At 38.4% G+C, this 26,348-nt stretch overlaps 1 protein-coding gene across 2 annotated transcripts in view; it reads left to right on the top strand.

The window, feature by feature from the left end:
* LOC101743885 (echinoderm microtubule-associated protein-like 2) overlaps positions 1–26,348 on the top strand; it is a 103,664-nt gene that overhangs the window by 8,806 nt on the left and 68,510 nt on the right. For both annotated transcript variants that reach the window (XM_038017309.2, XM_004926768.5), the window contains exon 2: positions 12,614–12,711. In XM_038017309.2, the coding sequence (XP_037873237.1) occupies positions 12,645–12,711 (67 nt within the window). In that variant the 5' untranslated portion in view covers positions 12,614–12,644. The remainder of the gene's footprint in view (positions 1–12,613; positions 12,712–26,348) is intronic.

Raw genomic sequence — 26,348 nt, 5'->3', positions numbered from 1 at the left:
TCAACATTTTGTACGACCCCACTAATTTTATGGAAGATCCGAGTATTTATTTCATACAAACAAGAACTTGTATTTATCTTAACGCAATATATTTATAGTATTACTTTTAGTATATTTATTTACATATACTATTAGTATATTTATAGTATAGTATTATTACTAGTAACTTATTTATAGTTTCTTATAATTTCTAAACGATTTATCGACTTTGAACAGCATTAGCTGAGCCACCACCTCCACCTCCTTTATTCTTTTTATTCTTTTTTTTCTTTCTCAGCAGACGCTGGTACGTATTTATTATTTACGGGCCTTAGCCAAGTAAATAATAAGGAATAAATATTTTTAATCCCATTAGTTGAGTTTTCTTCTATTTCTAAAAGCTTACGAACATTTCTACGTGTATTTAATACTAGCCATCCTCGCTCGCTTCGCTGGGCATTTAAAATTAACATTATTATTTATTATCATTATAATTAGGGAGTCCTAAAGTCATATAAATATTAGCCCATCCATTAAGTACATGTATTTTCTACATGGATACCAAGTTTCAAGTCAATCGGATGCATGCTTCAGTAGTAATAACGGAACATCCGTAAAACCCACTGCCGATTTATATATTATAGATTATATATATATAGATTGATAGATTATAGATAGCAGCTTTTTGTAGTTGCATGAAAGTGTTGGGTTTCAGATCAATTAACTTCAGGCTGTGGTGGAGGTACTTAGGGACAACGCCTGTGATAGAAATTACTATTGGGACTATGTAAACTTATTCCTGGTTCCATATTCTAGTAACTTCTTATTTATTATTATTATTATCATAACATGATTCAGTAACTGAGAAACTAATCAACCTTTACGGTTAAAATAATGTACTTTAATATTAAAGAAACTATAGTACATATAATATTTAGACCGAAAGAATTCAGTTGTGGATTTTATCGTCTAGAAGTCGTCTTATAAAACTAATTGAAAACCACCGCTTTAAACATAAGGAGCCGGCATTAAAAACGAAAGTATGTATTCGAAATGTCAAACGTGTATATAACCGGTGTTGCCAAAAAGGTTATTCATAGGATCCTTGTATGCGCTGTGCCGTATAAAGTTCCGGAAGTGAGTAACACGCCTTCACAGACAAGGCCGTATCGGAGACAGACATTCTTGATGTATGTTTGATGGAGATAAAAAACTTAATTAAATTATCTTCTATATATATAAAAATGAATTGCTGTTCGTTAGTCTCGCTAAAACTCAAGAACGGTTAGACCGATTTGGCTAATTTTGGTCTTGAATTATTTGTGGAAGTCCAGAGAAGGTTTAAAAGGTAAAGATAAATATGAAAATTCTCGGAATTAAATAAAGTTTAGGTCTTTTAATTATCGATTTATTCGAGCCACTACGAAGTCTGCCGGGTCAGGTAGTTAAATTATAAATTTGATTACAGCAAAGCAAAAAACACCACATATAAAATTATTTACAGACAAACCACATTACGAAAAAGCACGAGTCCGAATTCCATTTTAAAAATTGATTGATTTCGATTGAAACTTTAAATAATATCTGGGTTTTTTTATGAGTCAACTTATGAACGTTATTGTTACGACAGATACGGGGAAAAATGAATTTCGTTGTAAGTAAATTAGAATTCAATACGATCAATTTTATAAAGATATTTCGGCAGACAAACGTGGAAATAAACTACAGTAGACTGTTCATTATGGAAGCTCAAAAACACACACAAAAAATAACAAAACAATTTATATTACTGATTGTAAATACGATTGTGTATTCGCTGGTTTGTGAATTTACGTACCAACGAATCTACAAATCGATTGTAGTTTGTCATCCAGACACTGCCAACTGATCGAAGAAAAAAACAATGTGTCTAATTCATTGTGAATTACCAATTTAATGCAGATGAAATCGCGTGACACTTCTTATTTGACACAAATACGATCACACTTTTTATTATTTAAATAAATGGTAGATCACCGATTCCACAAAATGAATTTCGTAGTATTTAGTTGTGGTATTTTTTTCTTCTTCTCCATTGCTCCCTCATTGCTGAGGATCGTGACTCCGTTTCAGCTTGTCAACTGCCAGTCTCCATCGATTCCGGTCAGTCGCCTGGTGTAGTGGTATACACCATCTTTAATCTACCATTTGAATTCCAATATCATTTAAAAGCAAATTTTTTTTTATTTTTTATTGCTTAGATGAGTGGACGAGCTCACAGCCCACCTGGTGTTAAGTGGTTACTGGAGCCCATAGACATCTACAACGTAAATGCGCCACCCACCTTGAGATATAAGTTCTAAGGTCTCAATTATAGTTACAACGGCTGCCCCACCCTTCAAACCGAAACGCATTACTGCTTCACGGCAGAAATAGGCAGGGTGGTGGTACCTACCCGTGCTGACTCACAAGAGGTCCTACCACCAGTAAATTCTACAAGCGTTTCGATTTGTTAAATTCTTGTGTAATATCGTGTACTAGCTCGCACGTTTCAAAAATGTCGCAACTTACACTACATTTCTGCCTACCTGATCGAAATTCCGACTGGTTTTTAACAACTAAAATGCTTAGTATGCACTCGATGCCGTAATGTTATATCGATTAAGGCTACCACTGTATTGAAGTTTGGGCCTCAACATGCAGGATTGTAAAATAAAGGATTAGGATGGTGATGCCTAACTGCATGCGCTAACTACCGCTACCTACCTACTTTTACCGAAATTTAATACAATAGTGACGTTTACAACTTAACCAACGAATTTTAACAGCCCGTTATTGAATTAATCGAAGTCGTCGTGGCCTAATGGTGCATACGTGTTGTGGCGATGCACCGGTGTTCGAATCTCAGGCGGGTACCAATTTTTCTAATGAAATACGTACTCAACAATTGTTCACAATTGACTTCCACTGTGAAGGAATAGCATCGTGTAATAAAAATCAAACCCGCAAAATTATAATTTGCGTAATTACTGGTGGTAGGACCTCTTGTGAGTCCGCACGGGTAGGTACCACCACCCTGCCTATTTCTGCCGTAAAGCTGTAATGCGTTTCGGTTTGAAGGGTGGGGCAGCCGTTTTAACTATACTTGAGACCTTAGAACTTATATCTCAAGGTGGGTGGCGCATTTACGTTGTAGATGTCTATGGGCTCTAGTAACCACTTAACACCAGGTGGGCTGTGAACTCGTACACCCATAAAAGAAAAAATATATATATATTTTGTGTATGTATTTATTTAGCCTAAAAAAAAACATCTTCAAATAAATCGTGCGTAGTATCGAGAAAGTTTGGTTACCATTGTAATATTGTTAACGTTTACAACAATAAAATAAAAAAATCGAATTATTCACTATATATTTGCTATCCGCCATAAATCATCTTAGCATGAAAAGACAGTGGCGTTCGACAATCAATCAGCCAACAAAAGACAGAAACCTTTTTTGGATTAGTCAATCACCTATTTATTTATTTGCTAATATAGGAAGCCGCTCTTTTAAAATGCTTTTATATAAGTAATTTCTAACCACGTATGTTTACCATTGTTCAATATAGTTGGTTTTACTGTTGTACTTAATCTTATTAGTTAAAAAAAATCGCAGAATCATGCTTCAATCGACTTTGAAGTTACGAGAAATTTTATCTGAATTTGTATTGTACTGTATTGTATTGTGTTCGATCATATTAAATTTAAACAGCCGATGATTTTGTCTGAGCATTGTCTGAGATGTTCATTGCAACCAGTAACGCACTAACTGGAGCTAATTGCCACACATTAAACTGGGACATACATTTGCACAATTTCGACGTGCAGTTAATCATTCGCGTTGAACAATCGTTTTTAATGAAGCATTGTCGTGACTGGCGTGAATTTGTGAATAGCTTTTTCTGCCGCAAAACAATCATGCACTCGCGAAAGCCAAGACGACTTCGCATTTCAAGATAATTGCGCATAAGATTCAGGGTATTTCAAAGGGCTTCGTGAGTGCTATTACATAGTTCTGAATCGCCTGACCTTCCCGCGTACGTCTTTAATAATATCTCCGGCCTCCTTTTTAATCATATCTGTCCGAATTATACTCACTAATAGGTAGGAATGATTACATAATATCTCAAACTATCTTCGACCTCGGTTGTATTGAAAGTTAACTCAAGAAAATGAAACAATGAGGAAAACATTATTCACAGGGCTTCGCTATTTGTACCCACGATTTTATAATTGAAATAAAAGAAGTCTCAGTGTTAATAAACCGATAAAAAGAAAATGCCTCATTAAAACGGGAATAGTTTTTTTTTTTTTTTTGTCGCGATAAGTCCCTTTTAGGTGCGCGGAGGAGCCTTAAACATTTGAAAATTTTCTAATGTAAATCGGTAACCCTGGCATTCACTTTACGGCGCAGTGAAACGAAAGGCGTGCCGGTTCGATTCCCGCGCCGGCCCGAGCACAGAGGGGATCTACTTTCGCCATCTGTCACATCTGCATACAATGACTGAGTACGGATTGATTTGGAGCCGCGAAATTAGAGGTAACATAAGCGGTCGCGAGTAGAGAAAAATCGCTCTGACATGAATACGTTTAGGTATCTGAAACGTCTTAATGCCAAGACGCCGGTCTACTTGTATAGATTTACTATTTATGGGACTGCCATTTTGAACCCCGCTCAAAAGCATAGGTACTCGTGACGCCGTTATTAACGACTTCCACGTTGAAATAATAACATCGTGTAAAAAAACTCATACCTATACACATATAATGGCAATATAACTAGTCAAGTCATAAGTATTGTCACACAGTAAAAACTTTTCTTTTAGAATGCTGGCCACAAAAAAGTTTATTGAATTCGAATTTCGAATTGCTCATGAAAATAAAAATGTATACTTTTAGAATTTTACTCATTTTTAAATATGGAGTGGACGCTAAAGAAGACCGTGTTGCAGTTATTGCGTTGCATTGTTGCGGTTACGCGCCAATTCAAATTTTTAACATACTGAAAATTTTGAATATAACCAAAAGATTCGTTTATCGTACCATCAAACGATACAATGAAGACTCTAGTGTAGATGACAGGTCAAGAAGTGGTCGCCCTCGGTCTGTTAGGACTCCAGCAGTGATAAAAGCTGTGAAGGCGCGAATTCAAAGAAATCCCAAACGTAAGCAGAAACTGTTGGCCCTTCAGATGGGGTTAAGCAGAACCACGGTGAAAAGGGTGTTAAATGAAGACTTAGGGCTTCGGGCATATCGAAGAAAAACAGGACATCGTTTGAATGCTCGTCTAATGGACCTGAGACTGAAGAGATGCCGCGCTTTGTTGAAGCGGTACGCGGGAAAAAAATATCGGAAAATTCTTTTTTCGAATGAAAAAATTTTTACCGTAGAAGAGAGCTACAACAAACAAAATGATAAGGTGTCCGCACACAATAGTGAAGAAGCGAGCAACCGTATTCCGCGTGTCCAACGAGGTCATTTTCCATCCTTGCTCATGGTATGGTTGAGAGTTTCTTATTGGGGCTTAACAGAGATAAATTTTTGTGAGAAAGGTGTAAAAACGAATGCAGTTGTGTATCAAAATACAGTCCTGACGAACCTTGTGGAACCTTTTTCTCATACCATGTTCAATAACAGGCACTGGGTATTCCAACAAGATTCGGCGCCAGCTCATAGAGCGAAGAGCACACAAGACTGGCTGGCGGCGCGTGAAATCGACTTCATCCGGCACGAAGACTGGCCCTCCTCCAGTCCAGATTTGAATCCGTTAGATTACAAGATATGGCAACACTTGGAGGAAAAGGCGTGCTCAAAGCCTCATCCCAATTTGGAGTCACTCAAGACATCCTTGATTAAGGCAGCCGCCGAAATTGACATGGACCTCGTTCGTGCGGCGATAGACGACTGGCTGCGCAGATTGAAGGCCTGTATTCAAAATCACGGAGGTCATTTTGAATAAACTTTAGTGTCATAAGAATCTATGTTTTGTTAAGTTCATTTTGGTATATGAATGGTTACATAATGAATAAACTTGTTTCAATTATTTTACATTAAACATGTGACAGAATTTATGACCTGACTAGGTATAATAAAGGCGTTTTATAGCCAAACATGAAATAAGGGTATGAATAAATTATAATAAGTATATAAGTACTAAAGTAACGGAAGGAAATTAGATTACATACCAGTACCTTAATTGATAAATACTATTTTACTCGGCCGGCAGTTACTGTTGTCATATGAAGTTATTGTATTAAATTTAGCCCTAATCACGTCATTACGGATCCTCCCGATCCATTAACGGTGCTTTAGGTACCTCAAGCACCGGTCACCGACCTCGCCGAACTCGTTGCTTGCGACGAAGGGCTCGACGAGTAAATTAATCCATAGACACAGCCCACTGAGTTTATCGCCGGATCTTCTCAGTGGGACGTAATCCGGTGGTAGATTCTGCGAAGCACTGCTCTTGCTAGGGCCAGTGTTAGCAACACTCCGGCTTGAACCCCGTGAGCTTATCTACTTGTCAAGGAGAAGCTGAAATAGCCTCTCAAGACTATCAGCATAGGTAGGAGAAGAAAAACAAATTAAATGTATGTGAACCAATAGTGATTCTAGACGGGTCGGGTTAAAAAAAAATTGCACTAGTCTACTCGCTGTTTCTGTGGCCCGGCATTTCAAGCATTTCACATCAAAGTGAAACTGTGCCGCTGTAGATGTAATTCATTCATACAACAGGTTGCCAGCGTACTTGATCCATTAATTTAGATAACTAACTTCGATTATAAATTATTTGTCTGCATCTTAAAACAATTCGTTTCGTAATAATTGTTCTCATTTAGATTTGATAATGATTTGATTTCACTCTCAATTGCTTTTGATACGTTAACTGGGCACAAAATGATATAATAAGGCTTTATCGTATGACGAAATCCCTCACTCACAACAGTACTTTGACAAGTACTATCCATTTACCTTGTATTCACTTCTCGAAGTGGTTTATAAGGTATTGGTATGGTATTATTTTTATGCCATAAACTTCAGATCACTGGTCGCATTGTATTGGTTTTCAATAGAACCGGTTTGGTATATTTTTATTGTAAAAATGTTTTTTTTTATTGCCCTTGTAGGCAGACGAGCATACGGCCCACCTGATGGTGAGTGGTTACCGTCGCCCATGGACATCAGCAATGCCAGGGGCAGAGCCAAGCCGCTGCCTACCGCTATATCCTATCTTATTATTCTAATGTTGAGATTTTCGTTTTCATAAATCTGAAAAATTCCAGTTGATGTTCTGATGATGATATGTGTGATATAACTATACTGAGACTTTAGAACCTATATCTCAAGGTAGGTGGCGCCATTTACGTTGTAGATATCTATAGGCTCCGGTGACCACTTAACATCAGGTGGGCGGTGAGCACCTCCACCCACCTAAGTAATAAAAATAAATGTTCCTAGCACCTTTGTTGGGTCTGAAAAGTGAATTGATTTTCAAGCTTTATCTAGAATGTGTCGTAAAAGGCGAGTTCGTTGTCAGCACAGACCCTACGTCACCAGAGGCAATACCTTTCATCGGTATCTAATGCAATAAAAATCTTGGAAACAGTAGTTCAGTAAAACAGAAAGAGCTTTGTATGATAAAAACTTATCAAATCTCGTACAAGATAAACAAGATAAATATGTAAACTAAACATTGTGTGCGTTAATGAGCGTTATTACAAAAAAGGTTGGCGCCATCCTGCGCTAGCATTGTTTTTTTTTTATTAATTCCTTGGCGCTCGGCGCGCCGACGCAACGCCTACTGTACCTGCGTCAGGTACCTGCTTAGGGCTGGCGGAGTTTGACGTGTTATACCCTTCAAAGGTAAAGGTAATCTTCGGAACACATTTTTACAAAAAAAAAACATTAACATTATCATAAGAAAAATCCACTGAAGTCATGGTACAGAAAAAAAACAGCTACAAAAAACGAATTATTAATGTTATATTTCGTTTTCCCAAATCGTTATTGTAAAATCAGTTTTGGGTTTGAATAGCGTGTTTTATAATGAGAAGTATAGTGCATGCCCCATTCAAACATTGAATCCCAAATATGAGATTTGTTACAGTGTGATGAAATAATTTCTACGGTATATTTTAGTATGGTACAACTGTAGTAGCCCAGGTAGGTTATTCCAGGTTTACCTAAATCAAACTTTCTAGTTCAATTCTCCTTCTTAGGATATTAAATTATCTTTCATTCAAAAAAATTTTTGGTCGATAATGTCTCGTCAAGCGGCGATTAAGGCACCGACGCGATTGGCCTAAATCTAGAAGACTAAGTCAGTGGCAATGCTTATGTTTATAATAAGAAAGGTGTGATCTGTTAGTATTCGATAGACCGCGTGCTCATTATAGTTAAGGCATTAAATCATAAGTAGGGTATTTAAGTAAATAATAGATAAAAAAAATTATTGCTTAGATGGGTGGACGATCTCACAGCCCATCTGGTGTTAAGTGGTTACTGGAGCCCATAGACATCTACAACGTAAATGCGCCACCCACCTTGAGATACAAGTTCTAAGATCTCAGTATAGTTACAACGGCTGCCCTACCCTTCAAACCGAAACGCATTACTGCTTCACGGCAAAAATAGGCAGGGTGGTGGCACCTACCCGCGCGGACTCACAAGAGGTCCTACCACCAGTAACAAAATGTATTGTAATGTATTTTGGAATTCACCAAATAATATCGATTTTAAACCAACACACCTTATCTCGGTACGATCTGTTGTGCCTACGTGCCACGCTGTCTAGTTATCGATAACAAAAAAAAAAAAACGTCACTTAATCGTTATCTGTAATCGATTCGATGCCAAGGTCGATTATTGTTCTTGTTTGCACAATTTCGTCTTCCTTGTTGTTACACTGTGTAATTAAGGTAATTAACGTATAATTGCTTGGTTTTTGAATTTACGCTCGAATTTTAAATACTAAAGTTTTTGCAACCATTGAAGTTACAAAACGTTTGAGCTGTTTATTTAAAACGCCCGTTTCCGCTTCGTCAAGTTAACTTTTTTTTTTATTGCCTAGATGTGTGGACGAGCTCACAGCCCACCTGGTGGTAAATGGTTACTGGAACCCATAGACATCTACAACGTAAATGCGCCACACACCTTGACATATAAGTTCTAAGGTCTCAGTATAGTTACAACGGCTGCCCCGCCCTTCAAACCGAAACGCATTACTGCTTCACGGCAGAAATACGCGGGGCGGTGGTACCTACCCGTGCGGACTCACAAGAGGTCCTACCACCAGTAACTTTTTAGTTCGTACAGTATTAAAAATACCAACATTTGTAAAAGAGAAACAAAATGTCTGGTATTATTTTACGAAACTTTACAGCACTAATAACTATTACGAAGATGTATTAAATAATAAACCATAACTAATTCTCTTGTGACCCTATGAAATGTCATGTGCGTTAACATCACGCATCCGTCTGGAGGTGGTATGACGTAATCGGAGATTATTGTATACAGCAAAGCCTCAACGGATCGACACCACGATTCTGCCTAATTCTTCATGAGCTCCATCAAAAGTCTCAAAATATCTCCTCTGGGTCTGCGGAGGGACTTCGGTTCCCTCTGTATTTTGTACCGTATGTTCCACGGGGAGTGCTCTGAGAAATGGTTTGAGATGATCCATCATCTTGAAAATGTCGTAAGCGAGATTCAGGTATCTGTCAAATATCTTGTATTGTATGAAGGCTATCCGCCAAATTTAATGAGCTTGTGAAGGAACATAGTAGCATACAACGTGACAACATGGAAACAGAAGATATCAATTACATAAGAATACAATGTAAGTGACGAATGTGAATTGAATTCTCGTGATTCAAATTTCTTGTGAATTAAAGCATCAGGTTTCAGTAATAACATTATACTGCTCAGACGTTTGATGCTGCTTACATACAAATAAAGCCTAATTTCCTTGACAAATATATCATAATTTAATATGCATAAAATGGACTTCGCCCAAAACGCAACCGTGTCCAATGATACTGTCAACCAGAGGGCTAGCAACCAATGATACTGTCAATTAGACAGTACCTTACGTGTGTGACGTTAATTCAATCAAGAAATGGAAAAATTATCAAATTCAAACACACACTAACAGTACGTATTGTCTAGAATGTCAAGTTGCAAAAAAGGTCATGAAGTGCTGATGTAACAAAATACTTTTGTATGTATTAAGCTCATCGAAACTAGTGTTCTACTGGCTATCGAATCGAAGTACACACAATCAATTGTTTTTTTATCTTTGCTACGAGATTTATAGGCTGCCATCTTGATTGTGAGTGCTAACGGTCGCTCATAGACATCTGCAATTCCAGGGGAAAGCTCTTACCTACCATAGCGCTGTTTCTAATAATTAAATACTTATTGATAGTAATACTTAGTTATCTGGTACCGGTACATCTGGTACTACCCGCACAGGTAGTTACCGTCATTTTGGGCTTTGGTTAGGGCTGGGAAAGGTAGCTGAAAGGTGGAAAGTCGTTATAGAATACAAGACTGACTTCATTTCTCAATGTCGGTGTTAGTATATGAATGGGCTCCGGTAATCACTTAATACCAGGTGGGCCATGAGCTCGTTCACCGATGCACGCAAAAAGAATAAAAAGGAAAGCCTTCGATTCGCCTCGAAGATTCCGTCGGCCGGGCGTCCTTGGAGTGGGCTGCGCCGTCTGGTTGTAGTGTTGACCGCGGCAACCCCCTTACCTCATCCGGGTTCTGACCTCGGAGGGGATTGGATACTTAGGCGAAGAGTGCAGGGGAGTCGTTTAGTGGGTAGGGTCCTGAAAACATCCTTGTGCCCGCGGTATCGCAGTCGTGGACCAGTCCCATATACCCCGCGCGCCCCATAGGCGCGGGGACCTCGTAGAAGGTTCGGCCCGAAAAAAAAGACTGTGATAACATTATTGAGTGCCGGTGTGGCGAGAGCTCACGTGGGATGAGACAACCTTCGATCCCAACGAATATCCACGTAGATATCTCAAATAACAGCCACTGACCCGTGCAAAAGACGATTTCGATAAAACCGCTTATTAATGCAAAACTTTTTCTTTTTTACGAAACTCTAAATTGATTGCGATTTGAGTTCGAGCAACAGAATGTTTATCGACTCGTTTTCGGGTCTTCAAAGTGCAATTTCACGTTTCGTTTTTTTTATTAATAAATTTAATTGTGCGGATGTTTCGGAATTTTCATATAGAGATGTTAATTAAATTGAACCCAGATACCCAGATCTCTCGCGTGCAACATCTGCGCTAAGATTTACGTAAGACTAGTGATTTATAAAACATTGAATCGTACAATTTTATAATACAAGTTAATGCTTTCATCATCATCTTCACTCGTACGACTTGCGACGAAGGGCTCGGCGAGTAAATTAACCAACAGACACAGCCAATTGAGTTTTTCGTCGGATCTTCTTAGTGGGTCTCGTTTCCGATCCGGTGGTAGATTTTGCGAAGCACTACTCTTGCTAAGGTTAGTGTTAAATGAGAAGACGAACTCGCATTCCCAAGCCCAGATATACACTAGAATGTAAATTACTCCGTCCTGTATGCTATATGTCTATATCTCGGAATTCAGATGTCCCAATCTTCATACTGGAGCTCGTAATTTCCTTGTCGTTAAAAAGGCAGGCGCTAACAGTATATTCAAACATAAAATCCTTTAACAACAGTAGGATCTTGGCCAATTATTCCGATTGTAACAAGCGCCTTTCGATAGCCCAGCTCTTACGAAATTATTATTTGCAACTGTTAAGGAACGAACCGCGTGAACGCCCCCTTTAATATCATTACGAGTGTTGTCGTAATCTTTTAAAAGCGTTAATGTAAAGTGCATTTGTTTTAAGCATGTTTTCATAAACGTAACTGACATGGATCGTGAATCGGTAACCCAATTTTGTTTATTACAAACTAATCTAGATTCGTGTTTGTGGCGAAAGACGCTACGTAACATCTTCTAAATATATGTATGTATATATTTGTGGGGATATTATGTCGCCTTAAATCGTAAGCGTCTAAACGGGCTACACAAAAACTAATTTAAACATAGTTATTACTCAATAATATATAGGTCATATGTTTGATTTCGCGAATTATACGCATACTGGTTTCGACAGGGTCAGTGACTTATTTCAATGTAAATGCACAAAACGTTTGCTTGTTTGTTTGTTTGTTTGTTGGACCGTTGCCTAAGCTACTACAAATTTAGTTGTTTTTAATTTCATCCGGCTATGGAATGAGCTCCCCTCCACGGTGTTTCCCGAGCGCTATGACATGTCCTTCTTTAAAAGAGGCTTGTGGAGAGTATTAAGCGGTAGGCAGCGGCTTGGCTCTGCCCCTGGCATTGCTGAAGTCCATGGGCGACGGTAACCACTCACCATCAGGTGGGCCGTATGCTCGTCTGCCTACAAGGGCAATAAAAAAAAAAAAACTCCAATAACCCCCAACTAAAAAAAAAGGAAGGAATAAAATCCTAAGCACTCGTTTTAAAATAGATTTTAGTTAGTTAGTGTTTAGTTTGGTTAGTGAATTTAATGAGCAGACGGTTTTTCCAGGTAGTCGCGATGCTGTGATGGTACCGGCGTCATGATGAGGCTCGACGCATCCGAAAAACAGCACCGCTACCACAATCTCCTCAACGACGACCATGCTAGTACGTACATTAACATAATATACCTATTGATATTGCATTAAATTTTATTTTGCTTATATGGGTGGACGAGCTCACACGGCCCACTTGGAGTTGCGTGGTAGCCAGAGCCTATAGATATTCTACAACGTAAATGCCGCCACCCACCTTGAGATATGAGTTCTAAGGTCTGTCTTCACAGTACAACGGCTGCCCCGCCCTTCAAACCGAAACGCATTATTGCTTCACGGCAGAAATAGGCAGGATGGTGGTACCTACCCGTGCACACTCACAAGACGTCCTACTAACAGTAATAAAATATAAATTATAAATAATTATGTATATTATATACATAGGCGGCACTGAAAATTTCGGGAATTAACGAAGTGACACAACATTACTATTTAAAAATGTATTTATTGCTTTTCGAAGTATTCTCCGCGAAATTTGACACATTTTTCCATACGATGGAACCAATCATTGAAGCAACCATTCCATTCGGAAGTTGGGGTCTCCAAAATGGCCGTTTTGTAGGCGTCCACAGCTTCTTCAGGTGATGAAAATCTCTGTCCACGCAATTTATTTTTTATTTCAGGGAAAGTATAGAAATCATAAGAGCTTAGGTCGGGGCTGTACGGCGGATGGTCTGATAATTCTATGTTTTCTTGCTCTAAAAACTCTTTTGTTCTGTGCGCGGTGTGAGAACTCGCATTGTCGTGCGTGATAATGCGGCGGTTGCAGTTCTCTTTACGGAGTTCAGAAACGACCTGTGGCAAACAAATGCTAGCATACCATTCTGCATTAACCGTTCTTTGTCCCTCAAGAGGAATAGTCGTACATGGCCGGTTTTGGAGACAAACGTGGCCACCTTTTTTTTTGCAGCACTCCGTGTACGAAAAATTTTTGTTGGCTTTAACTCATTTTCGAACACCCAAACTCGTGACTGGTTTTTTGTTTCGGGTTCGTACGCGTATATCCAGGATTCGTCACTTGATACAATGTTGTATACAGCATTTGAGGATCCTACGTGGAATCTTTCGAGAGTTCTGACGCACCAAGTAACGCGAACCGCTTTTTGCTCTTCACAGAGCGAATGCGGTATCCATCGGGAAAACAACTTTTTTACACCTAATTGTTCATGCACGATTATTTGTATTTGACTCATGCCAATGTCTAAAGTTCCTCAATCAGCTTACGCACAGCATCAACGTTTTCTTGGGTGACTGCAGTTTTTGGACGACCTTGACGGGGATCATCACTGAGCTTGACACGTCCACGTTGAAACTCAGCAAACCAGCGATAAATTGTGGTTTTGGATGGGGCTTCATCACCAAATGCAGAAATCATCCGGTCAAGACACTGTTTTTGTGTTAAACCAGTTCGAAAGTCATAATAAATCATCGCTCTTGAATTTTCTCGAGTCAATTCCATTTTCTCAACGACTTAACAAGTTTGACAAAACCTCGTGAGAAGACCGAGAATCTTTTTTTAAATAAATAAATGGTATTCGATTTTTAAAACCAAGGAGTTTTCAATTAAAAAGATTTTAATATGACAGGAACAGTGGAAATATTCCATTCCCGATACTTTTAGTGCAGCCCTCGTATTATAAATGATTTATACGCTATAATATTAAAATAGCATATTTATATTTCGTATTAAATTACAATTAATTTCTTGTATTTAGTGCACAATTTGCTTTATAAGTGTGTGTTAATAAATGTGAGAGAAGTTTTGACGAAAAGGCCACTTATGAAACTGATTGTTGTGTTATAATTTTAATTAACTATTTCGTAACTTAGTTACCGTATATTTCTTGATAAGTGAAATAAAATAAATTATATCCACAATTACTTAGTGTTCAGTAGCGACTTTGCTATGCGTGACCGTTCGTGACCGCTTACAATCGAATGTGTCGTGAATTACGTATTCAAAGACTATTCATGCGTATTTCCCTCTATATTCTTTTATTATACAAACTCTTTCTGAATGGATTTAAATAGTTTTGAGTGCGGTTTTCTTTATTAAATATAGCGGCCCGCTCCGGCTTCGCTCTGGTCCTTAACAAAAATTTCATCATTATTTGACGTTGTTTTATTTTTTTAAATAAAATAACACTTATTGCGGCATAACTATAATAGTTAGATATATACTGTCGCGACACCTTTTGTACATTATTTTAACTGTCGCGACACATTTTGTACATTATTTTATTCTATCATCAATAGTTTTCGCAAGGCACGCGCTGTAAAGAATATTTTAGGCAAATTTTTTACACCTTAGGTTACATTATTTGAGCTTTAGTAAGGATCCCTAATTTTTTTCAAAAAGATTATAGCCTATGTTACTCGGGAATAGTGTAGCTTCCAAACAGTGATAGAATTTTTCAAATCGGTTCAGTAGTTTCGGGGCCTATTCAATACAAAAAAAAAAAAAAAACTTTCCTCTTTATAATATTAAGTATAGAAGTATAGATGAATTTCTAAACGTATAATCTTTGTATCGCTGACACGTTTAGTATACGCAATCTCAATGGTCAAAGGAATTAAAGGGTCTACTCGCAAAGCCCAAAATACAATATGTACTTTATTCCAGACTAAAACATAATCAAATCGTTACAAATAAAATGCAAATAAATCACTAAAAACTATAGATAAATTAATCATAAAAACTATAAATTATAAATAATTATGTCTATATTATAAATGATTTATACGCTATAATATTAAAATAGTATATTTATATTTCGTATTAAATTGAATTTAATATATATAATTATATTATAATATAATAATAACAATGTAATATACCTACGCAAAATGAATATCCCTTAACCCTATTTTTCTAGCGAAGCGTTCTCATGTCTTCCGCTTTGAAACCATTTAAATTAAATTATTCTCTCGAGTCAATCACATGAATTCTAGTATATGAATGAGGTTCCGGCAATTACACACCATATGATGAGTCGACTTGAAATTTTTAATTTATTTATTACGCAAAAAAGTCTATTAAACTTTTGCTAATTATTTCAACTGCCACTTTCACTTAGGCTTAAAACTAGAAACTTAATTGCCGAAGACGTTTTAATTAAAACACAAAATGCATATAACTGACTAACTGACCCACGCTTTTGTTTATAGCCATCCATCCATCAGCGAAACTGTTTCGCATTGATAAACAACCAATGATGTTATTCGTTATATAAAACGTATATATGATTTATGCAAAAATTAACTGCAGTATTATGAATATTAAATTGAAAATCACTATTTCACGATTAGTTATTTCAAATCATTTTCGTAGACAGCGACAAGGGTGAGTCATCATGGGACAGTTTTCACTGTGGTTTCGATAAAAAAATATCGGTTTTAGTTAGAAAATCTCGTCTCAGATTGGAAGTGTTTCGCCATTCCAACATGTTTATGGTTTAAGCTTTTTTTTTCTACTTAAGCTGATAACCTTGAGAGGCTATGTCAGCGTAACCCTAACGTGTAGGTGAACTTCCGGAGCTCTAGCCTAGCGATGGTGCTAACACTAGCAACAGCAGTGCTTTGCAGAATCTACGAGGGCGGCACTGAAAATTTCGGGAATTAACGAAGTGACACATTACTATTTAAAAATGTATTTATTGCTTTTCGAAGTATTCTCCGCGAAATTTGACACATTTTTCCATACGATGGAACCAATCATTGAAGCAACCATTCCATTCGGAAGTTGGGGTCTCCAAAATGGCCGTTTTGTAGGCGTCCACAGCTTCTCCAGGTGATGAAAATCTCTGTCCACGCAATTTATTCTTTATTTTAGGGAAAGTATAGAAATCATTAGGGCTTAGGTCGGGGCTGTACGGCGGATGGTCTAATAATTCTATGTTTTCTTGCTCTAAAAACTCTTTTGTTCTGTGCGCGGTGTGAGAACTCGCATTGTCGTGATGGAGGATGATGCGGCGGTTGCAGTTCTCTTTACGGAGTTGAGAAACGACCTGTGGCAAACAAATGCTAGCTTATCATTCTGCATTAACCGTTCTTTGTCCCTCAAGAGAAATAGTCGTAACATGGCCGGTTTTGGAGACAAACGTGGCCACAATTTTTTTTGCAACACTCCGTGAACGAACAATTTTTGTTGGCTTTAACTCATTTTCGAACATTCAAACTCGTGACTGGTTTTTTGTTTTGGGTTCGTACGCGTTTATCCAGGATTCGTCACCTAATACAAAGTTGTATACAGCATTTGAGGATCCTGCGTGGAATCTCTCGAGAGTTCTGACGCACCAAGTAACGCGAGCCGCTTTTTGCTCTTCACAGAGCGAATGCGGTATCCATCGGGAAAACAACTTTTTTACACCTAATTGTTCATGCAAGATTTTTTGTATTTGACTCATGCCAATGTCTAAAGTTGCCTGAATTTCGCGGTATGTCACATGTCGATCTTTTTCAATCAGCTTACGCACAACATCAACGTTTTCTTGGGTGACTGCAGTTTTTGGACGACCTTGACAGGGATCATCACTGAGCTTGACACGTCCACGTTGAAACTCAGCAAACCAGCGATAAATTGTGGTTTTGGATGGGGCTTCATCACCAAATGCAGAAATCATCCGGTCAACACACTGTTTTTGTGTTAAACCACTTCGAAAGTCATAATAAATCATCGCTCTTGAATTTTCTCGAGTCAATTCCATTTTCTCAACGACTAAACAAGTTTGACAAAACCTCGTGACAAGACTGAGAAACTTTTTTTAAATTAATAAATGGTATTCGATTTTTAAAACCAAGGAGTTTTCAATTAAAAAGATTTTAATATGACAGGAACAGTAGAAATATTCCATTCCCGATACTTTTAGTGCAGCCTAGTACCACCAAATCGGAAACGCGACCCGCTGAGAAAATCTGGCGAGAAACTCAGTGGGCTGTGTCTTTGGGGGTTTGGGCACTACCCCGTACTTCATAAAAATCTATATTATATGTATATAAATGAATTGCTGTTCATTAGTCTCGCTAAAACTCGAGAACGGCTGGACCGATTTGGCTAATTTTCGTCTTGAATTATTTGTGGAAGTCCAGAGAAGGTTTAAAAGGTAGATAAATATAAAAATGCTCGGAACTAAATAAAAATAACAATTTTGTTTTTCCTTTGATGTGTCCCCCGTCGGGCGGATTCCTTTTGTTTGTTTTAAGTTTATTTTATACAAAAGTTTAGGTCTTTTATTTATCGATTGAGGCACTACGAAGTCTGCCGGGTCAGCTAGTAATATACTAAAAATAAGCGTCTTCATAATTTTACAAAAAATAACCGCACATCACACGTTCATCAACTCGAAGGTCCCTTCTAAACAACGAAACAAAAAAAGCTAATTATCTTGTACATTCCCATATACGTCTACGATAATTAAATCTTCGCATAGTTTGTACAACGAGGCACAAAACGTGAAATAAATCTTATTTTTTAACAATTCAAACTGCTTAAATACTTTAAAATATCCTTTATAAACAGTACTTTTCTTTTTATTGCTTAGATCTGTGGACGAGCTCACAGCCCATCTAGTTTTAAGAGTTTACTGCAGCCCATAGACATCTACAACCCTTGAGTGGCTATTTCAGCTTCTCCTTGACGTGTAGGTGAGCTCACGGGGCTCACCTACACGGGGGGAGTGTTTCTAATACTGGCCCTAGCAAGAGCAGTGCTTCGCAGAATCTACCACCTGATCGCGAACGCGACCCACTGAGCAGATCCGACGAGAAACTCAGTGGGCTGTAATATAAAGAAAACCCGTATCATGCTTTATCTAACTGCCTACCCTACTTTAACAAAAAAGGTCTTATCTCCTATTGGAAACTGACAAATGTAATCATTATTCTTTTATGGTAAAGTTCAATCTTAACTATCCGAACCTGTATTACATTGTCTCGAAAGGGAGGTCGTTACGTGTCCAATTAACCAGATGATCGACTGCCGGTCTGTGGCCGCACCTGACGTCCGGTCGGCTGTTTCCTGTGCTTTGTGTACCACCCTTCGTGTCATGGTTTATTGCGTAAAACATGTATCTGTATTAGGGTTGCCAGACGTCCCGTATTTCCCGGGACTTCCCGTATTTTAGACTTAGTTTAAAACGTGCCGGCTCTGTCCCGTAACGTAAAAAACTCTGTCCCGTATTCGAACTTTATGATTGTAAATGTATTGATTTTTATTTTGCTCCTCGGAGAAATATAAAAAAGAATTAAGAATGTCACTATATAAGTTTGTTTTTTATTTGTCCCGGGTAAGAAATTAAATTCCCGTATTCTTTTGCCTATTTAAGCATTTGCTCCTTATAGGCTGAAAAAAAATCTGGCAACCCTAATCCGTATGTTCACCTATAACTCCAGATCTGTTAGCCCAATTGATATGAAAATTTTACACATAAAAGACGACGTGACCACTCCGGTGAACATAGTTACGTTAATACCACATAGGCGACGCTGATGGCTGTTTTATCTTCTGAACCATAGGTGGAATTCACATGAGAAATTATCAAACACGTTAATTAATATTTTACGTGGCTCACGTACCTATATTGATTGCTGTTGTTACAATTTTCGTTGCGACTTCGATAAAAATGTTAAATAGATTTTTTGGCGCGTTTTGAGTACTTTTTGTTGAAAACAAATCTGTTCAACTAATTTAGAACCTCACTGACCTGGCGTATAAATGCACAAATGTCACATTACACCACTAAGTCTGTTGACCCTGGCCCAGTCGCCATGTTCACAATATGGCGGCCCGCAGCGTAAATCTAACATTAACCGTATATGCATTGAAGTTGTTTTTTTTTTCGATTTCAATTAACCGCAATCAGAGGTTTCAAGCGAAAATATAAATTGGAACTAAAAATGAAATATTTACGTAATTTAATTAATCGAAAATTGACATTAATGCGATGTTGAAATAAAATTTACTAAACATAATTTTTATGGTCGCCATTTTGAAATATGTCGTTGTTCAATGAGCTATTAAAACACTGCTTAAGAATTTTGGTGTTATGTAATCATAACAGAGTACTGTTTTGTTTTATATGTTAAACATTTAGGTAATCGCCATTTATTTGCTTTTGTTAAAAAAAGAACGATTACTATATTATATTGTGCAGTATAAAAAGGTGTGAATTTGTTCAGCGGCTTTCAATGGATCTATTTATTAGACCTGCTTATGCCATCCCCAAGCCTCGCCACATTCCGGCGACCTTCAACAGGTTGTCCGTCTACCTTGTGGGAGGACTACCCACGCTGCATCTTCCGGTACGCGGTTGCCACTCGAAAAAATGTTTTGCCCCAGCGGCCATATGTTCTACGAACATTGAGCCCTACCCACTGCGACTTCAACCTCGCAATTCTTTCAATGATTAACTTTAAATCCGAGAAAATGCAACAACATTTCCTACAATAACAATCTATTCATTTCGGCTAGAATTATTGGTGACACTATAGTGATCTGTGACTTCTAAATAGCACCATCCCGCCTCTATTAATTGGCTCCAGTGATCACTTAGCAGTAGGTATGAGGATGTGAACTCGAGCCATCTAAATCTGAAAAAACATTCGAGAACAGTTAAACGTATGCTACAGTGTGAAATACACTATTTCAAACTTCTCACATACATCAATTTTGTGTTGATATGTTTTCATTTATTATATTTTTTTATTATCAGCCGCTTGTCGCATGGTAATTAACCGCGTTTAATACTGGGCGTATTTATAGATATTTTTTTTATCATATTCGCGGAAAACATCGTCTATACTATAAAATAATACAATAAGCGATGATAAGGATGAAATTTGCATGTTTTCGTCCATTAATGTGTGTGAGTTTGGTAACACTGTAAAAACGGTGATTTATCGGAACAGGTCATGCTCTGGAGACTCAGAAGTTCGAAGACACCTATCAAGGAGAGCGCCGTGAATACTACTAGTAGTATTTTTAGGCTCACGCTAGTGTTATCCAGATATCTAATTCACTGCCCTGCCTATTTCGGACAGACAGACAGTCTGTTTAATACCTTGGTCCCGCGGTCTGCTCCCAACCTCTGGAGACTGTCAAGTCCCACATACTCCGCGTGCCTCCTAGTGCGGACACCTCATAAGAGACTCGGTTCCCTGGCCGAAAAAAAAGGCACGCTTTGACTGACGTCTTTGGACTCCGCCTCGCGTCGTTTTGTCACTGCTAAGGGTCGTGACTATAATATTTCGACAGGATTTTACTCCTTGTAATGTACCTCCAGCCCCTCTGATCATTGGCAGCATGAAGGGCTTCGTGGAATGGGATTTCTAGTGTGGTGCGGATTTGATCCAACCACCTTGTCGAAGTGCGCCCGCGCGATCTCTTTCCCTCGATCTTCCCTGTCACGAATAGTCTCTCTAAGCTATCGGGTGTTTTTCGAGCAATATGACCGAAGTACTCGAGTGCGCGGCGAAGGCAGAGTGTAGACAGTCTTGTCTTGATCTGCAGTTGGTCTAAGACAGTCTTTGGACTACTTAGCCACTTCATTTCACTCTAATCGTGTCTGTCCATGTGAGGCACTAAAAAAATTAAATCTTTTACAAAGGTGATCGAGAATAAAAATCAGTTTTAGAACAAAAACAGCCGACCTTGGGCGAAAGTCAGTAGATAAATTATATCTTGTAGGATGCGATAACTCAATACGTACTGTAAATCTTGGAGCATAATAAGTGTTGCCTGTTATCGACCGCAGTGTAAACATAAAACAGTGGCTGCACTTCGTCTGGTCGTTGGGGCTCGGCCACATCATCACGGCGTGACGTCACCAACTCAGCCTGGCAACTGACAGATTCTTATGCATCGTCACTGTGTAGTTAATGGCTAAGCCTATATAGCAAATTGAATAGACGAAAAGGGGCTACCTAAGTTTACAATCTAACAGACTAATAATGGCTTTTGAACGTTTCTCTGTATGTTTGTCTTCTAGTTTCCCTAAACTATTCAACCGATTGTGATTAAAACTGATAGAGGTGTTTTTGACATTTCAAAAATGATTCTTGTCATTGTGTTATCGTGGTCACAGCAGCGGCTACCGACTGCTACTAGTTCCGAATACACACGAAGTGTATTGTTAAAATAAATAAAAATCCTTTTTTAAACTATCTTAATTGAAGTTTGAACAGTAATCTACATGGCCAACCCGCATTTCAACCATCGTTAAATTCATTTGATCTATCAGTAAAAGAAATTCATTTGTTATTTGTAAACGCGCGTCAACACAATAGTATTATCTTGTATACAAATGTCCTTGCTGCAACATATTTAGACTAAGCCACATCTAAAGGTCACCTGTGATACGAACGTTTATTGAATAGTAATGATGTCAATATTACATCACCCGGTCTACGTTTTAGGATTTTATGTTTGGTATTTGATGTCATACGTGGCGCGGTACATCTCCGCAAATATTTTTGGCCACGTACGATCCGGCTTTAAATGAAGTAGCCTCTTGGTGTTTCCCGGGCTTCCCCCCGATCCACTAACGGTGCTTTAAGTACCTTTTTTTTTTTTTTTTTTTTTTTTATTGCTTAGCTGTGTGGACGAGCTCACAGCCCACCTGATGTTAAGTGGTTACTGGAGCCCATTGACATCTACAACGTAAATGCGCCACACACCTTGAGATATAGTTCTAAGGTCTCAGTATAGTCACAACGGCTGCCCCACCCTTCAAACCGAAACGCATTACTGCTTCACGGCAGAAATAGGCGGGGCGGTGGTACCTACCCGTGCGGACTCACAAGAGGTCCTACCACCAGTAATTACGCAAATTATAATTTTGCGGGTTTCATTTTTATTACACGATGTTATTCCTTCACCGTGGAAGTCAATCGTGAACATTTGTCGAGTACATATTTCATTAGAAAAATTGGTAACCGCCTGCGGGATTCGAACACCGGTGCATCGCTTCAACACGAATGCACCGGACGTCTTATCCGTTAGGCCACGACGACCTCAAGCACCGGTCACCGTTCTCGTCGAACCCGTCGCTTGCGACGAAGGGCTCGACGAGTAAATTAATCCACAGACACAGCCCACTGAGTTTCTTCACAGTGGGTCGCGTTTCTGATCCAGTGGTAGATTCTGCGAAGCACGGCTCTTGCTAGGGTTCGTGTTAGCAACGTCGTCAGGTTTGAGCCCCGTGAGCTCACCTACTAGTTAAGGTTACGTTGAAATAGTCTCTCAAGGCTATCAGCTTTGGTAGGAAAAAAAGTTTCCAGGGCAGTTTGACACGTTTTTTTTTCAAACGAGGCTCGGGGAGAATACTCGGTGGTAGGCAGCGACTTGACTGTGCCCCGAGCATTACTAGTGTCAGTGAGCAACGGTAATCACTCACCACTGGGTGGGCCGTATGTTCATCTACCCACCCACTTAGGCAATAAAAAAAACAATGGGCTAAAAACCACCGGACATAGCATTGACTACGAAAAATATCCTTCTTGGTTTTAATTATGTTATTACTCTTATATAATTAAGTTCTTTTTTATTTTTATTAGTGTTCTTGAATGTATAGATAGACTGGATTCTATTTTTTTACAACGTCTAATGATATTCGGGTAAGCGGAACACGTATAACAATAAAGAAACATCAACAATAAAGTAAATTTGTTTAATTACAAAAATAAATTTACTCGTTATCTTATTTCCAAGAAAATCCATATAAAGCGTGTCTTAACAGATAAGTCTTAAAAATATTTGCTCGGCTATATATTTTTAACATGCGCCCTAATTAACGAACGCAATAGAGATAAGTTGAAATAATCATAAGAGGGCAAAGGCCTAGTTGCGAAATATGGAAAACAGAAAAATCAAAAAACAGCGCACTGTTAATATAATATTTACGATATTGAAATAAAAGTGAGAGCTTCAAATTACAGGAAGTCACATGATAGTTGCGTGATCTGCGTATAAGACGCCCGATGTATGTAATCATGTTTTTTCATTGTCATGTAGATTAGCGTTGCTGAAGTTAGATGTGTAAAATCGAATGTGTTGTCGTTATTTATTTATTTATTTATTTATTTAATTAGTCTACTTACAAATTAACAGTATAAACCAAAACATTTGTAAGGTATTAATAATTAGCTTAAGTAATTTCTAACAACAACAATAAATCGCTGCAAACCATCATGGAATATATCCATTTCCGGAGCATAGGCTAGCAAGCCATTGAGTAACGAGACAGCACGATGCGTCGGGGAGTTAGCGGTGTGCTGCGTACGCGCGTGCATAGTACTAAGAAGCTGCCGCTGGCGACGCACCCCTCCACACATACATCCGCGCATGTAGCCATCAGGCACATATAACGACACTGATTCCAGTGCAGTGGAGTTATCAATTTTGTTATGCAATAGCTGATAATAATGCACCATAAGAGTCATCTTCCGTCTGAGCTCAAGAGTATCTAATCCGACCATACCAGTCACATAAAGTGATGGATACAAGAACGGATAGTATCCATACATTTTCTTGAATAGGAACCTGCAAAATTTTTTATGTAGTTTTTCCAGCATTAGCTTTTGAACTGCTTCGCGAGGATCCCACACGAGTGCGTTATATTCAAGACTACTTCGCAAATAGGCATCGTATAGCATAACAATCACACGATGGCCTACAAAGTCGTGCGTCTGACGAATTATGAACCCGAGCAGAACACTACCCCTTTTACATATATTTTGTATGTGATCTTTAAACGTTAGCTTGGAATCGAAAATAACTCCCAGGTCACGTATAACTGCCACATGATTCAAAATGACTCCAGATAAATGGTATGGAAACAACACGGGCGACCGTGACCGGCTGTAAGCAACGACCTTGCATTTATTAGTATTAAAATGCAAGCGGTTACGCTCTCCCCATTCTGCAACCCGAGTAATGTCGCGTTGCAAAGCATGGTGCTCAGCATCACACCCGACCCCAACGTACAGCTTAAGATCGTCCGCAAACATAAGACACTTGGTCCTCTCACTGAGAATAGAAGATAGATCATTTATCATGATTAAAAACTGAGTGGGACTAAGCGTACTACCCTGACTGACCCCTGATCTTGTAAAATAAGTTTTAGATTTGAAACCCGCTAACTCAACATGCTGAGACCTATCAAAGAGATAAGAAGAAAATAATTTGAGGAGTTTTGGGGTAAATCCGAATGAAGCAAATTTCATCAACAGTACGTCATTATCGACACGGTCGAAGGCTTTTTCAAAGTCTAAGTATACAGCGTCGACTTGTTTCCCTGCATCCATTTCAGCAGCAACATAGTTGACGAAATTAATATGGTTAGTTGCCGTAGATCTACCAGCTCGAAAACCATGTTGACTGTCAGTCAATTGGTTCCGGATCTGCGCACTAACATGTTTATTAATAATGGACTCAAATATCTTTGCAAATACTGATAACACTGCGATGGGTCGATAGTTTTTCACATCTGTGCGGTCACCACCCTTGAAGACCGGAGTTACTCTAGTGTGCTTCCACGTAGATGGATATGTGGACATTTGGAGTGAGAGATTATAAATATGTAGTAGTGGTACACTAAGCACACTTATACAATCCTTAGCCAAAAAGGAAGGGATACGATCTGGACCTGATGCGGAGAACGGCTTAATGCGCTTCACAGCACAGCGCAGGTCGGAATTATCTACAGTCAATAAAGCTACTCGAGCACTGGAACAAAACTGTGATGTTATTGCTGCACTATGCTGGGCCTCAGTTGGATCTAATTTGGGTTCATCGGCTAAGAAAACTGAACTGAAGTAAGTTGCAAATGCATCTGCCGCGTATTGTCCTTCCACAGGTTTTCCCAAGTAATCATAATATTTATTACAATTATGCCTACTTTGTCTCTTATCTTTAATAAACTTCCAAAATATTTTTGGATTATCACTGATGTCTCTCTCTATACTCAACAAATATTTTTTATACGCTGTCTCCATCAGATATTTTATTCTACTCCTATAATATTTAAACAATTCTAAATTTACTTCTTTTCCCTCAGCTTTGTACCTTTTGTGGTTAAAATGTTTGAATCTTAAGTTTTGTATTATTTCGGAAGTAAACCAAGTTGGGTATTTATTGGTTTGATTTGTTACTATACAACGTTTGGTCGGCACACAGTAGTCGATTATAGAGTATAATTTGTTATAAAATGTATTAAGAGCGATGTTGACATCCGTCTCAGAAACAATGTCACTCCAATCAATCTCAGCAAAAGATGCATATAGTACATTAATATCAGCTTTACGAAAATTCCATTGGAAGCCGCGAGCCAGTACGTAGGCTGGATCGGATGATAGAGGGAGGGAGGGCATGCCGGCGCCGACACAGCTCCGCCTGCTAGGCCATCGCAGTTATATGTAAGACAAAACTGTGTCCTTAACCCTTTGAGCGCGAACCGTCGATAAATCGTCTCTTAATACGTATAAAGTGCGCAGCGTCGATATACCGACTAATTGCGCAGTTTGATTATAGGTATTAGGTATCGATCTATACTGACGTGTCTTAGAGCGCGCATGTATAATGTTTTTATTAAGTTAATAAAATTTATAAATAACCATTTAAAATGATTTTGCTGTGAATTTAGCATTGATTTTGGTATTTATTTATTTATTTTTTATTTTTTCAGAAATCCTTTA

The sequence above is a fragment of the Bombyx mori genome, chromosome 18, assembly GCF_030269925.1.
Source record: "Bombyx mori chromosome 18, ASM3026992v2".
Classification (NCBI taxonomy): Eukaryota; Metazoa; Arthropoda; class Insecta; order Lepidoptera; family Bombycidae; genus Bombyx; species Bombyx mori.
The sequence above is the reverse complement of the archived record's forward strand: the minus strand, read 5'-3'. Positions and strand labels throughout refer to the sequence as shown.